Source organism: Calonectris borealis, chromosome 5, assembly GCF_964195595.1.
Source record: "Calonectris borealis chromosome 5, bCalBor7.hap1.2, whole genome shotgun sequence".
NCBI lineage: Eukaryota > Metazoa > Chordata > Aves > Procellariiformes > Procellariidae > Calonectris > Calonectris borealis.
Window position 1 is genome coordinate 41,486,264 of NC_134316.1, and position 16,512 is coordinate 41,502,775.

A 16,512-nucleotide genomic window follows, 5' to 3' on the forward strand; every position below is an offset into this window, starting at 1 on the left:
GCAGCCAGCCTGCTTGAGAGAATTCTCTCTCTTCCCTTCTTCCCTCTCGTTCCCTACTTCCTGCCCTCCCTTCTCTGGACATTTAAATAGAATTAAAAGCTTTGCACAGGAATGCTTGAAATGCTTGTGAGTTAGACTGCGTGAGAACCCATTCTACACTTCTGGCAGATTTTCAGGAAAGCTTAGCCCTGTGTTTCTTGAAGCTATGATGTCCTCTGTTCCAGCAACGCAAAAGCTAAACTTACACTATCTCTTGGGAAGGTGACTTATTAAAATAGAAGAGCTACAGACTGGGATTCTCTTGTGCTTTGGAAAGAGAGCGTGGTGAGGGGTCACATCCCACACTTTCCCATTTGAACAAATACAGTAACCAAATTGGGAGGGGAACTTGCTAAAGCCATAGTGCAGTATAGGTAAATTAAAACAAAAACTGAAAACAAGTTACAGGAGGAAACATGTTTAAGGAGGAACATTGAATTATGGAGTTTAATTATAATAGGAATAATTTACTTCCACTCATCTTAAATCAGGCATATAAAAAATAGGCATATGTGATCAGGGAATGCAGTTTTCAGTTACCTTTTACAATCTGATGTCTTTCTGAGAACCCCCAGCTAAGTGTGATATTTTTCTTTTTTAAGTGTTGTTACGCAAGTATTCGATAAATTTGGATTTAATTTTTAGTTGCTTTTTACATTTTGGTGTCTTTATGCCCCAGGTAAGCATAATTTTTATTTAAAAAATGGTTGCTAGGTAGTTGAAAAATTTGAACAACTTAATTAAAATAAAAACGCAGTCAGCTAATTTCTTTCCTTTTCCTTTTGTTCCTTAGCACTGTGAATGTGTGAAAATAAATATGTACCTGTATATATTTGAGTGCATGTATGTATATATATATACAGAATGCATATGTATTACATGCATGTGTATGCTAAATTTTTTATGACCGATACAGTGATCACAGTGGTGCTTACTGCTCAAGTAATAAATCTGTTCTTGATCTAGAATTTTTGTTAGAATTGGAATTCAAGTAAGTGGTTCCTTTCACTTCATGGATGAATCTTCATTTTCAGATATATAAGGATGGGTTGAATGCTTTGTGATTCAAGAAATCTGATTAGACTGGTCAATCTGCACTTATAAAATGAGGATATTCTAGGGTGATTTGAGGACAAATTTGCTCTCCTGCTTGACCGCATTATCCATATCTTCTCTTTTCCATCAGTATCTGCCATGCATTTTCCTCCATAACTTTGAGTTCATGGATCACCATGATAAATGGAGTAATGGACTACCTAAGGGTAGTGCTGAGGAAGATTGTTGGCGAAAATATCAGTAGAAGCCTCAGGCTAAAACTAAATATATTAGAAGTGTAGTGTGTCTTATTAAAGCTATAAAGCAAGTGTTTAGAGTGACTACAACATGGAACAAATCTCCTTTAGCAGATTAGTTTTGGGTAATGGATGTTATTGTTAATCTAGGATGTTTCAATATGATACCTCATTTCTATTTTTTCTGTTTAGATTTTGTATGTAGAGAGTTTTTTGTACTTGTCTATATCAGGTAGACATACAGTTTTTCAGAAAACAAATATGCAATTTCTACATGATGTTTGCAGATCTGGCTTTGAGTACTGGGATTGCAGCACTTCAGACTGCATGTGTTCTAGATTAATTTCTTTTTTTGGAGAACTGTTCTAATCTAGGTAGTAAACTAGAGAGCTGTAGCCTTATAGATATATTATTTAATCCCTTATCTCTGTCACTTTTGGGGGGCAATCTGTTGATGCGATTAATGTAGGTTTCATTTTAAGTCAGAAATCAGAATTTTTTTGCCTTTCACATAAGATGTTGTGCATTTTCACTATTTAAAAAAGTTGAACAGTCTAGTTCTTTGAGCCTTCTCTCAATCCGAACTCTTTGGTGGTTGCTTTGCTCATTCTCTGCTTGCTGGCCTAGAGGAAATTCCCTTTAGAGCTATTTGTGAAGTTACATATGTATTTTTTTCTTGCAAAAATAAATTTTTGGGCATAAATCAAGATTGTGTATGAAAGGAGGTTGTCTTTAGGAGCCTTGATGGGTAAACTTACTATCTGATCTGCAATGGGGAAAAACAAAAGGTATTTCTAAATAATGGGAATAATGTGAAAGAAAGAATATTCAGACCTGAAGGACAGAAATAGAACAATTGGAGAGAACTGTTGGGAGAACTAGAATAGTTGCAAGTTAGGGACTTAAATTAAGAAAACTAAGAACCTCAAGTCAAAACGCAAGTACTTTTATTAATTGTCTAATAAATATGAAATTGCATTTTAGTCTAGTTTCCCAAGGACATTAAGCTTATATAATCAGTTGGGCTTCTTTCTCCCTCAGTGCCTATTGAACCCTGATGACCAGTTTCAACAAGATTTTACTGAAGGGTAACAATTTCAAAGACCATTAAATTGCTGCTGATAGTTTTGTGACTATCAGCAGGCTAAGGAGTGAATCCCAAACTTATTTCCCAGCTAAGACAGGGAAACCTGCTGCTGCTGCTCTTTCCATTTGTCGGCAATTGAACAGACATTAAGATTTGTGTATTGGCTGGCCTGTTGGCAAGCATGTAGTTGAAAATTAATTAGTGCATGGGTTGCTCTACAGAAGCATAGCACTTGCCAACTCTTGCCTCAGAGTGTTTTAGTAGAAGACTTCGGGGAACAGAGGTTACTGTGGTGGGTACTGAAAGGAAAATAGTAGAGAAATTCTTGGGAAACCATGGTTTCTTGGGTTTTATTGCTCACAGAACTGACTTCTGATGTGGAAGAGAATTCTGGATTCACAGTGGAAATGCTTAATCCTATTTTCTTTATTTATTCATTTGTGTTTATCTGTGGATGTACTTTTCTTGCAGTGGTGTGATGAAAGATTCAACTTCCAAGCTACGTTTTTACAGTGCTTGGCAAAACATGTGCCAAATATTTACTCAGCTGAAATGGACCCCTTGCTGGAGAAACAAGAAGAAATGGTCCAGGCAGCAATATTATACCCCCTGGAATGTTATTTGTTTGGGGAAGACCCAGATATATTCCTGGAGAAACTACAACAGAGTGGAACCTCCCAGCTCTGTGGGAAGGTGTTCAAAGGAGGGGAGACAACATACTCTTGCAGGTAAGAATGAAGGTATGTTATCATGAATGTTCCCATGTGAGATAATGCAGCGAAGTGGTTTAATATAATTAGTCACGCTGCTAACTAGTCATTGCTTCTGTCATGGTACGTCTTTGCTTAACTGACAGTGGCATTTGCTTCACATTTCAAACCACTTTAGAGTGAGGAAAATTGCATGTGAGAAGCAGGCTCTGGCAGAAAAATGGGGAAGGAAAGCGAAAGAGTGCTAAAGGTACTGAAAGCCATTGGTAAAAAAGATTGGATGATAGGGTATGAGTATGGGGTCTCTACCTGAATTGAGGGAGAACAGGCATAAAAATCTGTGCACTGTGTGGTATTCACCCTTTCGAAGTCTGAAACAGAATCCATCATTTCTGAGCATCATCAGTCCTTTGCTTAAGCAATAGCTGTGTGACCAATGGTCATTTTTTTCACCTTCTTTCTCATCCTAGAGTATATTAAAGATGGCAGCCCATTGATTTGATATAATTTATTTTATTAATTCATATTAATAAAAATAATTAATATGAACAGTATGAATAATAATATATTAATATTAAAAAGCCAGAGGTCTTTGTGGTGGATGTAAAGATTGCAACTGTGCTGGCAATTCATTAGTATTAATATGATGCTATTGTCATAGTTTATTGTAGTTTTCAGTTTATTTTAAAAGCCTAGAAAATTTCATCAAAAACACCAAAAGAATATTATTAAGGATGAAGAATATTATTACGGCTAAAAAATCCAGCCCTTAGAATTTAGGAAATGTCAAAATATCTCTGTAAACTTTATGTTTCTGAATTACACTGTACGGTTTTAATCAATCACATACTCCTCAGCTTTTTCTAGGAGTAAGTTAGTGTTTTGTATGAAAGGAGAATGGTCTTTGGAGAAGTCCTTATGCGTTTGCTAGAAAGTGTATAGTGACTGCAACGTTGGATTGCACAAAGGAAAAGGATGGTCAAGGCAGTTTAGTGCTGCTGTAGCAGGAATAATTCTGTTCCTACCTCTGCAGACTTCTTGTATGATAGCAGGCAAAAAGACAAAGCTGTATTTCTCAGAGGTGGTCTCTTTTCCTTTTTTTTTTTGAATTCCTGTCTTGCAAAAATGTAATAGTATTTATACAAAATACTGTACTTACTACTGCAACTGAAGCTAAATATATGTTTGCTTTAGAATTCTAAAATGCTAAAAATAATAAATACTCTGAAATATAAAAATCTAAATGTCTTGAATTGAGTATTCAAATCTAGCAGGCACTTCCGGCTTAATTTTTCTTTCTTTTAGCTCACCTTGCAGTAGATTTATGGTAATAAATGAATGTTAGTGAAGTATTAAATTATTGTAATGATGATTATCATCTAAAGGTTTGGAAGGAAATTCATTCTGTAGTCAGAATTACCATACTATTTTAGTTGTATTGTAAAGGAGGCTTGAACTAGACGTTGAACAATGGCGTAAAACAAAAAACTTGATATGTTGTCATTAAACACCTGTCATCCACATTTTGCGTAGAATGAAACAGCATTTAAAGAAAAAAGAGTGACCATATTTTTTGGGGAAAAAAGCCAATATAAAAAAAGCATATGTATGGAGCATAGGAAAAAATGGAATTAGATTGCCTATGAGTGTAATTCTGCTTTTCAAGTATTTGAGTGCATGGCTGAAACTGTTGAAATTAAATTTCAAAGTGTATGTTCTTTGGCTCATTTCGTAAAGGAATTCTCTTTGGATTTTAACTTCTAACTGTTTTAAAAGTTCGAAACATAACCTAGCAAAAGTGTAGCGAAAGTTTCATTAGCAAACTGGCTACAGTTGTTGGAAACAATAATAAAGGTTACTTCAGAGTCGTCATGGTTTTTAATAGCTGCTTATTCTTAGCAAAAACAGAAATATGTTAGCAACAAGTTTTGAAAGTGGAAATCAAGCATGTTTCTGATAGAATCTGGTATAACAGGTTTCGAGTACAAGGTTCAAGCCTAACAAGATTGGCTGTCATCTTCTTTCTGTCATGTGGAGTAGCCAATGTTTTTATAATTGGAATCTGTTGTTAATCTCAATTTTTTTTTTCAGAGCAGCATTTTCTTTTGTGCATGAAAATTCTATGTGTTTGTTTTAGAAAGTTTTCTAGTTACCATTTTTGTTGCAGAGACTGTGCAGTTGATCCGACTTGTGTACTCTGTATGGACTGCTTCCAGAATAGCATTCACAGGAACCACCGGTACAAGGTAGAAAAATCTTATGTTAAGAAATTGTACTTGTAGCTTTAGAGAAGACTTTTTTGAGGATATAATAAACTGCATGTAAACCATTAGTAATTTTTACTTTAAAAAAAAAAAAAAAAGGGATTTACTAATTAGTTAATTATCTGTCTCTCATGTTTCTAACCACGTAAAGGCTCTTTTAAGAACAGTAACTTTCTAATCCAAGAACCAAAGGGTAAGGGAGAGTTTATGAACAATAACATTGTTATTCTCTTTGGCAATATCACAGAAGTGTATGTCAGAGCAAAAAGCTGTGACTGAAAATGACAGTCCTGTCCTGAGTCCCAGTCAGTACTGTTTGGAAATTTAGAATGAGTGTGTGTATACAAGGGCCATTGCTTCAGCACTTATGTCACTGATGCGGTCTCTGAATTTCTACTCTGTTCCTCCATTTAGATTTGCATAAACTACTTTGTGCTTAGTATGGACTATGATAAAATTAAAACAAATGTTAAGCATCAATTTTTTATTGAGGAGATTGTTCTAGAACTGGATTATCTCTTGCTGATATGATTTTGATTTTCTTTCAGCCAAATCTGTTATCTTTGAGAGATTCCCATGCTTTAGTTAGAGAAGGATCTTTTAAATAATTCTTAGCTAAGAATTCATCTACTATGTTACTGTTTCCTTCCCACGCCCCCTTTTTTGCTTGCCCTCTTCCCTGAGAACTCTGTAATTTCAATAGGCTTGGAAGCAGAAATGGAAAAACAATATATTAAGTGTCATTTTTAAAGCTGGTCTAACTCTCTTGCGAGAGGCAAGAAAACGTACAGAAACATTATGTATTCAATTTAATTATCTTTCACGACCAAAAAGTGCGCTAGATATTTTTTTTTGCAGCTATTCCTTCTATTCATTGACATGACATGCATTGAAGAGATTTGTCTTACTTTGTATTATCAAGTGGTCATAAATCCCCTTTAAGTGGGTATGTTTCAATCAGAGACAGTTTGGAAGAAGGTCCTAGCAATCTCAAAATTAACTGGAACTAAAAGACAATATTCTGCCCCTCTGTATAAGTCTTTGTATACTGATCTGAAAATGTGTTGTAAATATTGATTCAAAGACATACAAAAGTACTTGGATAATGCAAATACAATTTCCATATATACATGTATGCACACACACAGTTTACAGAGAGGTAAGCTGAAAACCAGGGAAAATAGACAATAATGATTACAGAGCAATTTGGAATCACAGCTGGGCTGAGAAGCTGTGGTCCTTTCCCTGTTTTTCAGTAACTTCTTCAGGCAAACATCAGCCATGGAAATAGGTAGTCAGATGGAAGCAGATTTGGGGCATTTCCATTTTAAAGATGCGACCTAAAGAATACAGATTATGCTCTTTATAGATTCATAGAATAATTTAGGTTGGAAGGGGCTTAAGGAGGTCACCTACTCCAACCTCCTGCTCGAAGCATGTCTAATTAGATCAGGTTATTTTAAAACGTTTCAAGTAAATAAATTTTTGAATGTCTTTTTATTGGGTCACTTAGTATTTTTATAATTATTTTAGGATTGGGGATGTAGAGTAAGCTAAGGATAATTATTTTTGCCTGAGTTTTGTCTGAACTTTTTGCCAGGGTCAGAATTTGTACTTTTCTGAAAGCGTAATGCAAAGTTAAAGTTGCAAGAATGTATTTAGATGCTGATTGTATCTTATTTTTCTTGGTTAGAAGTGGAGGTACTACTAAATGTTTGTTTAATATACACATATTCTTGTTTAGATTATTTTCAAACTTTACCAAGTAATTTGTAAAGAAGGCATTAAGCACCTTTGCTATAATTTTGCTAATAAACCCAGAAATTATTATTTTGCCATTTATGAAGTGCTTATTCATTAGTCACAGGCTTTTTCACCTAATTGCTAATTAAATTTTTTTAACTTGCATACTTTTTTGCAGCAGCAACTGTATTTCCTCCTTTGTTTTCTGCTCAAAAAGTTTACGTTTTTCCCCCCTGCTCCTCTGATAAGTCGTCTTTTATCTAAAAAAAAAGAAAAAAAATGTTGTGGTAAGTCTGTTGGTTATGCGGTGATTCTTGTATTTTGTAAGTAGGTATTTATGGTTGTGTTTGACTTAAATAATGCACATTTCTATTTTTCTCTTGCTTTTTATGTGGCTATTTTGTCACTGAAATACATGTGTTTTACAGATGCATAGCTCCACTGGAGGTGGATTTTGTGACTGTGGGGATACAGAGGCATGGAAGGCTGGACCGCTGTGTACTAAACATGAGCCTGGAGCATCAGGTTCTGCAAAAGAAGTAAGAATATCGCTTAAAGTGAAAGAATAAATATTTTAAATATTGCCTTTTTTAAAAAAAAGTGCTCATTCCTGTATAGGAAATTATGTATATTGTATAATTCATGTAGCAGGTCCAATTGAGTTGAATCAGGATTTCCTTGGTCAAGGTGTTTGTTGGGGTCAAACATATATATTGGACATCCTTTGTCTCCAAACAAATGGCAAAAACAATATAACAGTTCCATCTACCTGTCTTGCACATTTCTGTCTTTGATTCGGAATTAAAATTGCGGTCTCTTGCGCTTTTCTTTGCTATGTGTATTACTCAGTTCTTGGTTTCAAATAATTGGTTTCCCAGTGGTTAGTAAATGTTTAGATATAGTACTTGATTTTAATAGTATTTTCTGTTTTCCCCATTACTGCATTACTGAACAATTTTTTTTGTCAGTTACTTCTGGTGTGTGATCTGTCACTATGCCTAAAATAAGTCCCCATGCTTTAAAACTAACCTCTTATGCTAAAGCAGCATATTAATGAGGAATATGCTATTTTATAAGTAGTTCTCAAAGACAATATAGGCAAATCAGTTGCTTCAGATAAAATTGTTTTTTCAGAGTCCTACATTCTGAGATAGTCAGGACAAAAAAAACTCAGCATTCGTCATTGCAAATAGACCCCTAATTCCTTTTGATTTTGTTGCAAAAGTACTGTTCTTTATGATTTGGCAAAAAATCAAATGGAAAAGGAATACAGAGCACTGATCTTAAGAAAAATGAGACAAAGTTTTCGTTCGCTTGTTCATCCTTCAAAAACCGATGAATCTTAATGGATTTCGGAGATAAAAATAGTTGAAGCTCCAAGAAGGGGTCATCCCTTGGAGCTTGTCACTGTAATGTTCACCTGCTTCTACATCAGTGAAGTCTATTCTGCTGTGCAGTACTTATCCCTGAGTACTGAGCCATCTGATATATGTGTGGCTGATACCTACATATTACTTGTGAAAGCCTGTAATCAAAAGAGCCAAATTGTTTCCTCAATGTTAGAATACCCCAAAATAGCTACGGTATGGTTAATTTTACTGCTGTCACCATTACTACGTACGTGTTTAATACTTTTTTGCAGCATGTTCTGGAGGTGTTTCCAGGGTAAGAATCTCGCACAGTTCCTCTTTGGGAAGTATTCATTTTCGTCCTTGCGTTCTGAAGGAAAATAAGATTTTTTTTTTTGCAATGCTACCTTCCTGGTACTGTTGATAAAGACATACGGGAAGGTAGAGAACTCATGTGTCTACCAGCTTCAAAGCCATCTTTGGATACTATGGAAAATTCATATAACAAGATGCTCAGTATCAGATTTCTAGCTGATTGCTGAGAGGTCCTTATCATATTACAAAGAGAATTTAGCAATGGTCTTAAGACAAAATGTTCAGGTCTCAGTTGAGAATTAAGTGTTCTTTCACTTGAAAATTAAGTGTTTCCAGCCAAAGCATCTCCATTGCTCCTAGATAAGTGATATTACTTATGCCTCAGGTGACCAGTTTGTCTTACAGACAGTAGTTAGCATACATTATGGATTTCACCTGTGATGGCTCACAAAAAAATCATACAGATACCTGGATGAATGTGGGCCTATGAGGCACATTAAGAACTTTAACAAAGAGATTCTAAACAAAATAGATTGTATCTCCCAGCTTTAAAATTTAGGTTTCTGTATGAGATCTTCTAACAGTTGTTTCAGCACTTTACTTTTGAGAATAGTAGTATTTTTTGGTTCCAACAACTCTGACCAGAGTCCCTAAAATGGTTTATGAAATGTTTACTTCCTACTGGGGAACCTGTTTCTCTGCAAGGTATAGATTTTGATCTCACAGATCTGGTATTTGCATCTGTGATAGTGTATTCTGCTTTTTACTCCCTTTCCTTTAGAACAGCTTTTCCATAACAATAAAATAATCAAAAAACAAATGTTAGGAAAAACACAAAAACCTTTGCCAATTTTACCAAAAGGCTGTTTCACTCCTGTTAAAATCACACTGTCCAAATTTTGTGGGCTCTTTTCAAAACCATATTCAAACAAAGCTTCAGAGGAAACTGCATGCATTCAGAGTCTGCAGCATTTTATTTCTGTTTGGATGAAGATAAGCTGCTCAGAATATTCTTCGGGCCATTTGTATCCAATGGAGATAAGGTTAAAGGATAGATCATGTCAATAATGACAGCAGCTAACACAGTATCTCTTGGTTTTAAACGTTATTGAGAACTGTAATCATACCTGTGATGATAAGGAAACAGGGAACTTCCCATCCAATCTCTGATAAGGTCTTTGGTTGGCTTGCAGTGAATTTGTTTGATCATCACTTCTGTCATGGAGTTGTGCAAGTCCGAAGCTATGTTGCAACTGCTGTCAAATAAACTGGAACATAATCCTACAATGAGTGCTACCTGAGAGTCATGAATGACAGAAAACATATAATTAGACAATTATCTGAATTTGAATAAGTAGAAAGTTACTTATTATAATAATTCTTTGTCAATATATGTAGTTATTATGCAGTCAGTATATGTAGACTCTCTAATAAAAGGGCAGAAGTACAACCACTACAATAATGAAGTGCATCCGTATATTAATATATACTATATCTAACTATTTGATAGATTGCATTGCGTGACCATCTTCCTTTTTTAATAAGACTTGTTCGCCAGGGACTTTTTACGATGAAGAGGCTTGTAGATGTTTGGCGCTCTGTTTTGAGAATCAAGGACATTCATAATGTAGGAATTTTCTCAGCATATAGTGCTTATTAAAAGAAATGAGTTGCAAAGCACATTTGGAACAGACATCTTGCATGTTCTTTTTTCAGCATGTTTTCTGATAGTATAGAAGTTTATCACGTGCTTGTCAAACAAAAAGCACTCTTTTCTGGATGATCCTGACCAGTATTCCTTTAATTACTCTAAGTGCAGAGGATATATCATGCTAGGGTGTTTATTAACTTACTCTGATCAGGTAGGAGCAAATAAGAAGAGGGATATGTTTGCAGTATGTTTCTCTGCTATGCAGAACATGGTAAAAATGTGCTTAGGAACTGGCTGCTATTTTTAAAAGGTAGACTAAGTTTAGAGTTTGATCTACAGAATGACCTCCTTTTAAAAATGAGCCCTTAGTAGAGGAGAGGTTTCAATCTACAACATTAAAGATAAGCACCAGAGTTTTTAGTGTTTCGGAGATAATGAGGTAAGCATTAGTAAAATACAGTATTCTTACAAAAATCCTAATTAAACCTTAGCTTAAAAAAAAAAGTTTTACAATGAAGAGATATTTACAAAACTAGTTGGTATGTATGTAGTATGAGGCTCAGAAAAGCAATCCTTTGTTTTCAAATCCCCACTCCAGACTTTTAGGAGTCATCCATTCCCTATTAATGTCTTCACTATGCCAGAAATATAAACACCTTTTTGCCTAAATGTATCCTTAAAAGCAGATAACTTTAAGAATTCGTGTCTCGGATAAGGTAAAAATACTTCCCAGGCACATATTTTTAAAAAAATAAATAAATTTGGTTGTTAGTTATTTTTAAACTTTGATATCCGAACATACTTTGTTCATTCTTCCACAATTTTGTTTTGTGAAGCTTTACCTGAAGCTTAAATAATTACACATTTTTGGGCAAAGTTCTGGGCCAATTTTATTTTTACCCTTTCAATTTAAATTAGATGTATCTTAATTTCATTTTACCGTGACTTCTATTAATGTGGATAGCATTCGAGGTGGCATTGCATTATTTAACTTTTCACTGTTTGTGTGAGTGCAATCCCCACTCTTAATAGTTTATAAATCCTTTGATGTGGTTTCCTTTGATTTCTTCTACGGACTGAAGGAGAGCAGCATGTCTTACTACAAGGTTCTCGTTTGGAGTATCTCTGTGCACAGCTCTGGATTTTCCTCCAGCTTTATCATTTTTGCTTAACATACGTTAATGCTTAAAAAGCCAAACTCTGGGAAAAAAATTGGTATATTTACAACTCAGTTCAATTAGATTATTCTTAGCACTACAGTTTTTTTCATTCTGCTTCAAACTTTAAGATGATGATAGCTTTGTCAGTCTAGGAAAAAATAATTACCCCAGACATTTACATTCTTAATTACCAAGATCTACCACAAACTTATCCAAAATTAAGTATGTACACACAGTGATATTTATAGACTATGATTTCATTGGCAGACATTTTAGATTGTATGTTTGACTCCAAATTATTCTTCTAATGCTTATCAGGTCAGAAAACTGTTGTTCAGAGCTTTGGAAGCAATTGGTCATGTTAATGCATTTTTACTTCTCTCCCATTACATTTTTAGCTTTTCCATCATCTGGATACAACATGATTTTACTTGTTGTTGGTTGTTTTGGTTTTTTGTTTTGGTTTTTTTTTTTTTTTTAAATCAATCTGCTTCATAAATGGATAAATGTGACTATAGTTGGTTTAAGAATTTTTCAAAAACATGATTCTTAGCTATACTAAACACATCGCTCTTTCTCTTCTTTTACATTTAACATATGTCAGATTATGTATTGTAGAGGTGAGTGCTCTTAGTACTTTGGGATTAAAAGTCACATGTGAAAAGCTTTATTCTTGGAAAGCATCTTTGTTTCCCATCTTTTCTCACTCTGGCAAAGACATACATATTCAGATTTTGTAGGCAGTTTGTGTGATCCTAAAATTATAGGAAAATCTGTAAATACTCTAGAAAATATCAGCCTCTGTTTCTGTGTCATATTTGTATATGAAATTACTGTATTTTGTTGTGTTAACATTAATAACAACATTATATACCATTTATATAGACATATGCTGAAAGGAAGGCGATATGTGGAAAAGGTCATCGGGGCCTTTGGATTAAAGCCCTCTTTTTACACAATGTTGTTGCAATGTATCTATGTCTTGTATCTGAATACTGATTGCTTCATTCTTAATTGTAGATTTGGTAATGATTTTCTTTGCTTATAATCTTAATTTCTCTCCTGCTTAAGTGTTTATAGAAAGGATTAATAACGTTGTATGATGTAGACATTTGACTTAATGAGCTTTATCTGGGTGGATGGGAAATATGTCAGTTCACAGGGATGTTTTGAATGATTTCTAGATCTGGGATGGGATCTCTAAAAAGAACAGAGTTAGGTTTCCTTGGATGATTCTGTTCAAGGAGTGTCATAAATGTTTGACAGAATACCTGCACAGAAGAGCAAGCGATGAAGGGGAAGAATTTTGGTCTGGACTGCAAACTTTTAATATCTTCAGGTGTAGAGAAAGCTGTTAACCAGCTTTCTTAAACTTAACTTCAATTTTTTTTTTTTAAACTTTCCTAACACATTTGTTGAGGCCTTTTGTAGTCAATTCCTAGATAAAAACTGGATGCGTAAAAAAAGGTAGGTGAAACTGTTGGAATACTACTAAGAGCCCTTGGGATGAAATAATTTTGAAGAGAAGAAATTAGGTGAGATTAATTTGCTTGAAAATCATGAAAAGGCTAATTTCCTGAAACAAATATAGTGATAAGATATTCTACCAACCTTTTTTCATTTTTTAAAATTTCTTTTCCATATTAATATTATCTCCTTTTTTACAGAATTCTGAATGTCAGTTGAATGAAGAAATTATGGAGCACTCTAGGAGGGTGTTTCCCTCTGTGATAAAATACATTGTAGATATGCTTATATGGGAAGAAGAGAAGGAACTGCCTCCGGAGCTCACAATTAGGTAGGAAGTATTTCCAACTTTCTCTTCAAGGCATTAAAACTTTGATGATAATTTTACCTGTGGTATTCTTATGTTCATGCAAACATATTAGTGCCAAAATCCCTGTAAGCGGGAATCTCTAAGAAAAGATATTGATACTTCATGGGAAAAGTAGTGTGTGACTGTGCTCTATCAGTCACCGAGCAGAGCCGCTCGATCCGCAGCGGAGCAGCAGATCTTGGCCCACAGGGGATTTTCCTGAGGCAGGGAAATGCCAGGGCAGCAGAGAGACCCGCCAGGAGCCGGCGGCTCTCGCAGGAGATGCTGACGAGGCCTGGGTGTTGCCAGAGCAATCGCAACCGCCCCACCGCCTATAAAAAGCAGTCTAGGGAGCGCTAGCGACCAGGAGCGCTGCGACCGGAGCGGGCAAACAGAGCGTGGCGCGTCAGCCAGGGCGTGGCGGGGCGTGGCAGTTTGCGCAGCAGGGCACACAGGAAAGATGTAGTCACTCTACCAGCTCAAGAGGAGTTCAGTTGGTGGTCATCACCCTCTCAGAAGGAGCTTAGCTATGGTATCCAGCCAGCAGAAAGCTATGTCCTCTGCACTCACCAGAATGGATGGGGCAACCCAGACGGAGCTCCCACGAAAACATGCAGCCATCCAGGTCTCATGCTGCAGAGAGTGCCAGAGCCTTTCACTGGTAACGGATGGCAGTAAGATGGCAGTGGTAAGAACAGCTGTGTGAGGTGTGACCAAGTGGACAATCTGCTCAGCCTGGTGACAGAGCTATGAGAGGAAGTAGAAAGGTTAAAGAGCATCCAGGGAGTCTGAGAAAGAGATAGACTGGTGGAACCATGCTCTGCCCTCCCTGAGACAGAAACAGGAACAGCCACCAGAAAAAAACCAAGATCAAGGGGCATCCTGTATCCTCCCCCTGCCAGGCTGAGGGCAGTAGCTTAAAGGAAATGACTGAATCCAGGAGCAAGTCCACACTCGGGGCAGCAGGCGAACCCCCTCCTTGCCCACCTCACCTTCCCAGCTGCTTATGTACAATAGGTATGAGGCTCTGGATGTGGAAGGCCAGTCAATGGATGATGTGGATGATGGTCCATCTACCCCAGAGATGTTGCCGAGGTCAGAAAGACCTACCCCCCGTATCGCAACCACCTCCACGAAGAAGAAAAGATGGGTTATAGTTGTAGGTGACTCCCTTCTGAGGGGAGCAGAGGGTCCAATATTCCAGAGAGACCCTCCTCTTAGGGAAGTCTGTTGCCTCCCTGGGGTCTGGGTTAAGGACATCACTAGGAAACTTCCTAGTCTGGTATGGCCCATGGACTGGACCTGGTATGGCCCACGGACCCATTACTGCTCTTCTATGTGGATGGTGATGAAGCCACAAGGCGTAGTCCAAGGGTGATCAAAAGAGACTTCAGGGCGTTGGGATGGTTGGTAAGGGAATCTGGAGCACAGGTTATTTCTTCCTCTCTCCTTCCAGTTGCGGGCAGTGACATTGGAAGAAACAGATAGGCCCACTCTATTAATACATGGCTCCGTGGGTGGTGTCACCACCACAAGTTTGAGTTTTTCGATAATGGGATGGCCTACACAGCACCAGGCTGGCTGGTGTCAGATGGAATTCACCTTCCTCAAAGAGGGAAGAGGGTCTTTGCTCACAAGCTAGCGGGGCTCACTGACAGAGCTTTAAACTAGACTTGAAGGGGGAGGGGGATAATATCAGGCTTGCCTGTGACAAGCTGTGGGTTGACACGCCAAGGTTGGAAGGACAGGGTGCTAGCGAGGGCTCTCAGCCTGTTGCTCTGAGGTGTGCTGGCTACACCGCAGCAGACCTGAAGTCTTACAGAGATGAGCCACGGGCTCCAGAGGTAATAGGAGCCAACAGGGAAACACCAGTGAAATACCTCAAAGGAATTAAGGGGTGTCCGCTAAGAAGGTGACATGGCTGACAGCCCAGCTGAAGTGCCTCTACACCAATGCACACAGCATGGGCAACAAACAGGAGGAGTTGGAAGCCACCGTGCTGCTAGAAAGCTACGACCTAATTGCCATTACTGAAACTTGGTGGGATGAATCCCATGACTGGAGTGTGGCTATCGATGGCTACAGGCTGTTCAGAAGGGACAGGTGAGGAAGGAGAGGCAGAGGCGTTGCCCTCTACATTAAGAAATGGATAGAGTATGAAGAGCTGTCTTTGAAGAATAGTCACGAGCAGGTTGAAAGCTTATGGGTAAGAATCAGAGACTGAGGCAACGAAGGGAACCTTGTGGTTGGTGTCTACCATAGGCCGCCCGATCAAGGGGAGCCTATTGATGAAGCCTTCTTACTCCAGCTACAGGAGGCATCGTGCTGGCAGGCTCTCATCCTGCTGGGGGACTTCAGCCACCCCAACATCTGCTGGAAAAGTAGCATGGCAAGCTATAGGCAATCCAGGAGACTCCTGGAATGTATTGAGGATAACTTCTTAAGCCAGGTAATAGACAGCCCTACCAGAGGGGATGTGATACTGGACCTGTTGGTCACCAACACAAGTGAGCTAATTGGTGACATCAAGATTGGAGGCAGCCTGGGCTGCGGTGATTATGCACTGGTGGAGTTTGCAGTCCTGAGGGATATGGGTCAGGCAACGAGTGAAGTCCCTGAATTTTAGGAAAGCAAACTTCCAGCTCTTCAAGGAGTTAGTTAATAGGACCCCCTCGGAAATTGCCCTCAGGGACGAGGAAGCAGAACAGAGCTGGCAGATCTTTAAGGATGCTTTCCATAGAGCACAAGAGCTCTTGATCCCCAGGTGTAAGAAATCAGGAAAGGAAGGCAAGAGACAGGCATGGATGAGTTGATACCTGCTGGTCCAACTAAAAGGCAAGAAGGAAGTGCACAGGCAGTGGAAGCAGGGACAGGTATCCTGGGAAGAGTATAGGGATGCTGTCCGGTTGTGTAGGGATGGGGTCAGGAACGCCAAGGTGCAGCTGGAGCTGAACTTGGCAAGGGATGCAAAGAATAATAATAAGGGCTTCTACAGATATGTCAGCCAGAAAAGGAAGGTCAAAGAAAGTGTACTCCCCTGATGAGCAAGACTGGCAAACTGGTAACAATGGACAAGGAGAAGGCTG

At 37.8% G+C, this 16,512-nt stretch overlaps 1 protein-coding gene across 13 annotated transcripts in view; it reads left to right on the plus strand.

Moving 5' to 3' along the window:
• Positions 1-16,512, plus strand: part of UBR1 (ubiquitin protein ligase E3 component n-recognin 1) — a 79,101-nt gene that overhangs the window by 8,337 nt on the left and 54,252 nt on the right. For all 13 annotated transcript variants that reach the window (XR_012673933.1, XM_075152028.1, XM_075152027.1 and 10 more), the window contains 4 exons: positions 2,890-3,146; positions 5,296-5,374; positions 7,564-7,674; positions 13,278-13,408. Coding sequence is in view for 12 of the 13 variants with exons in the window: in XM_075152028.1 (XP_075008129.1) it covers positions 2,890-3,146; positions 5,296-5,374; positions 7,564-7,674; positions 13,278-13,408 (578 nt within the window). In the remaining variant the exon portion in view is untranslated. The remainder of the gene's footprint in view (positions 1-2,889; positions 3,147-5,295; positions 5,375-7,563; positions 7,675-13,277; positions 13,409-16,512) is intronic.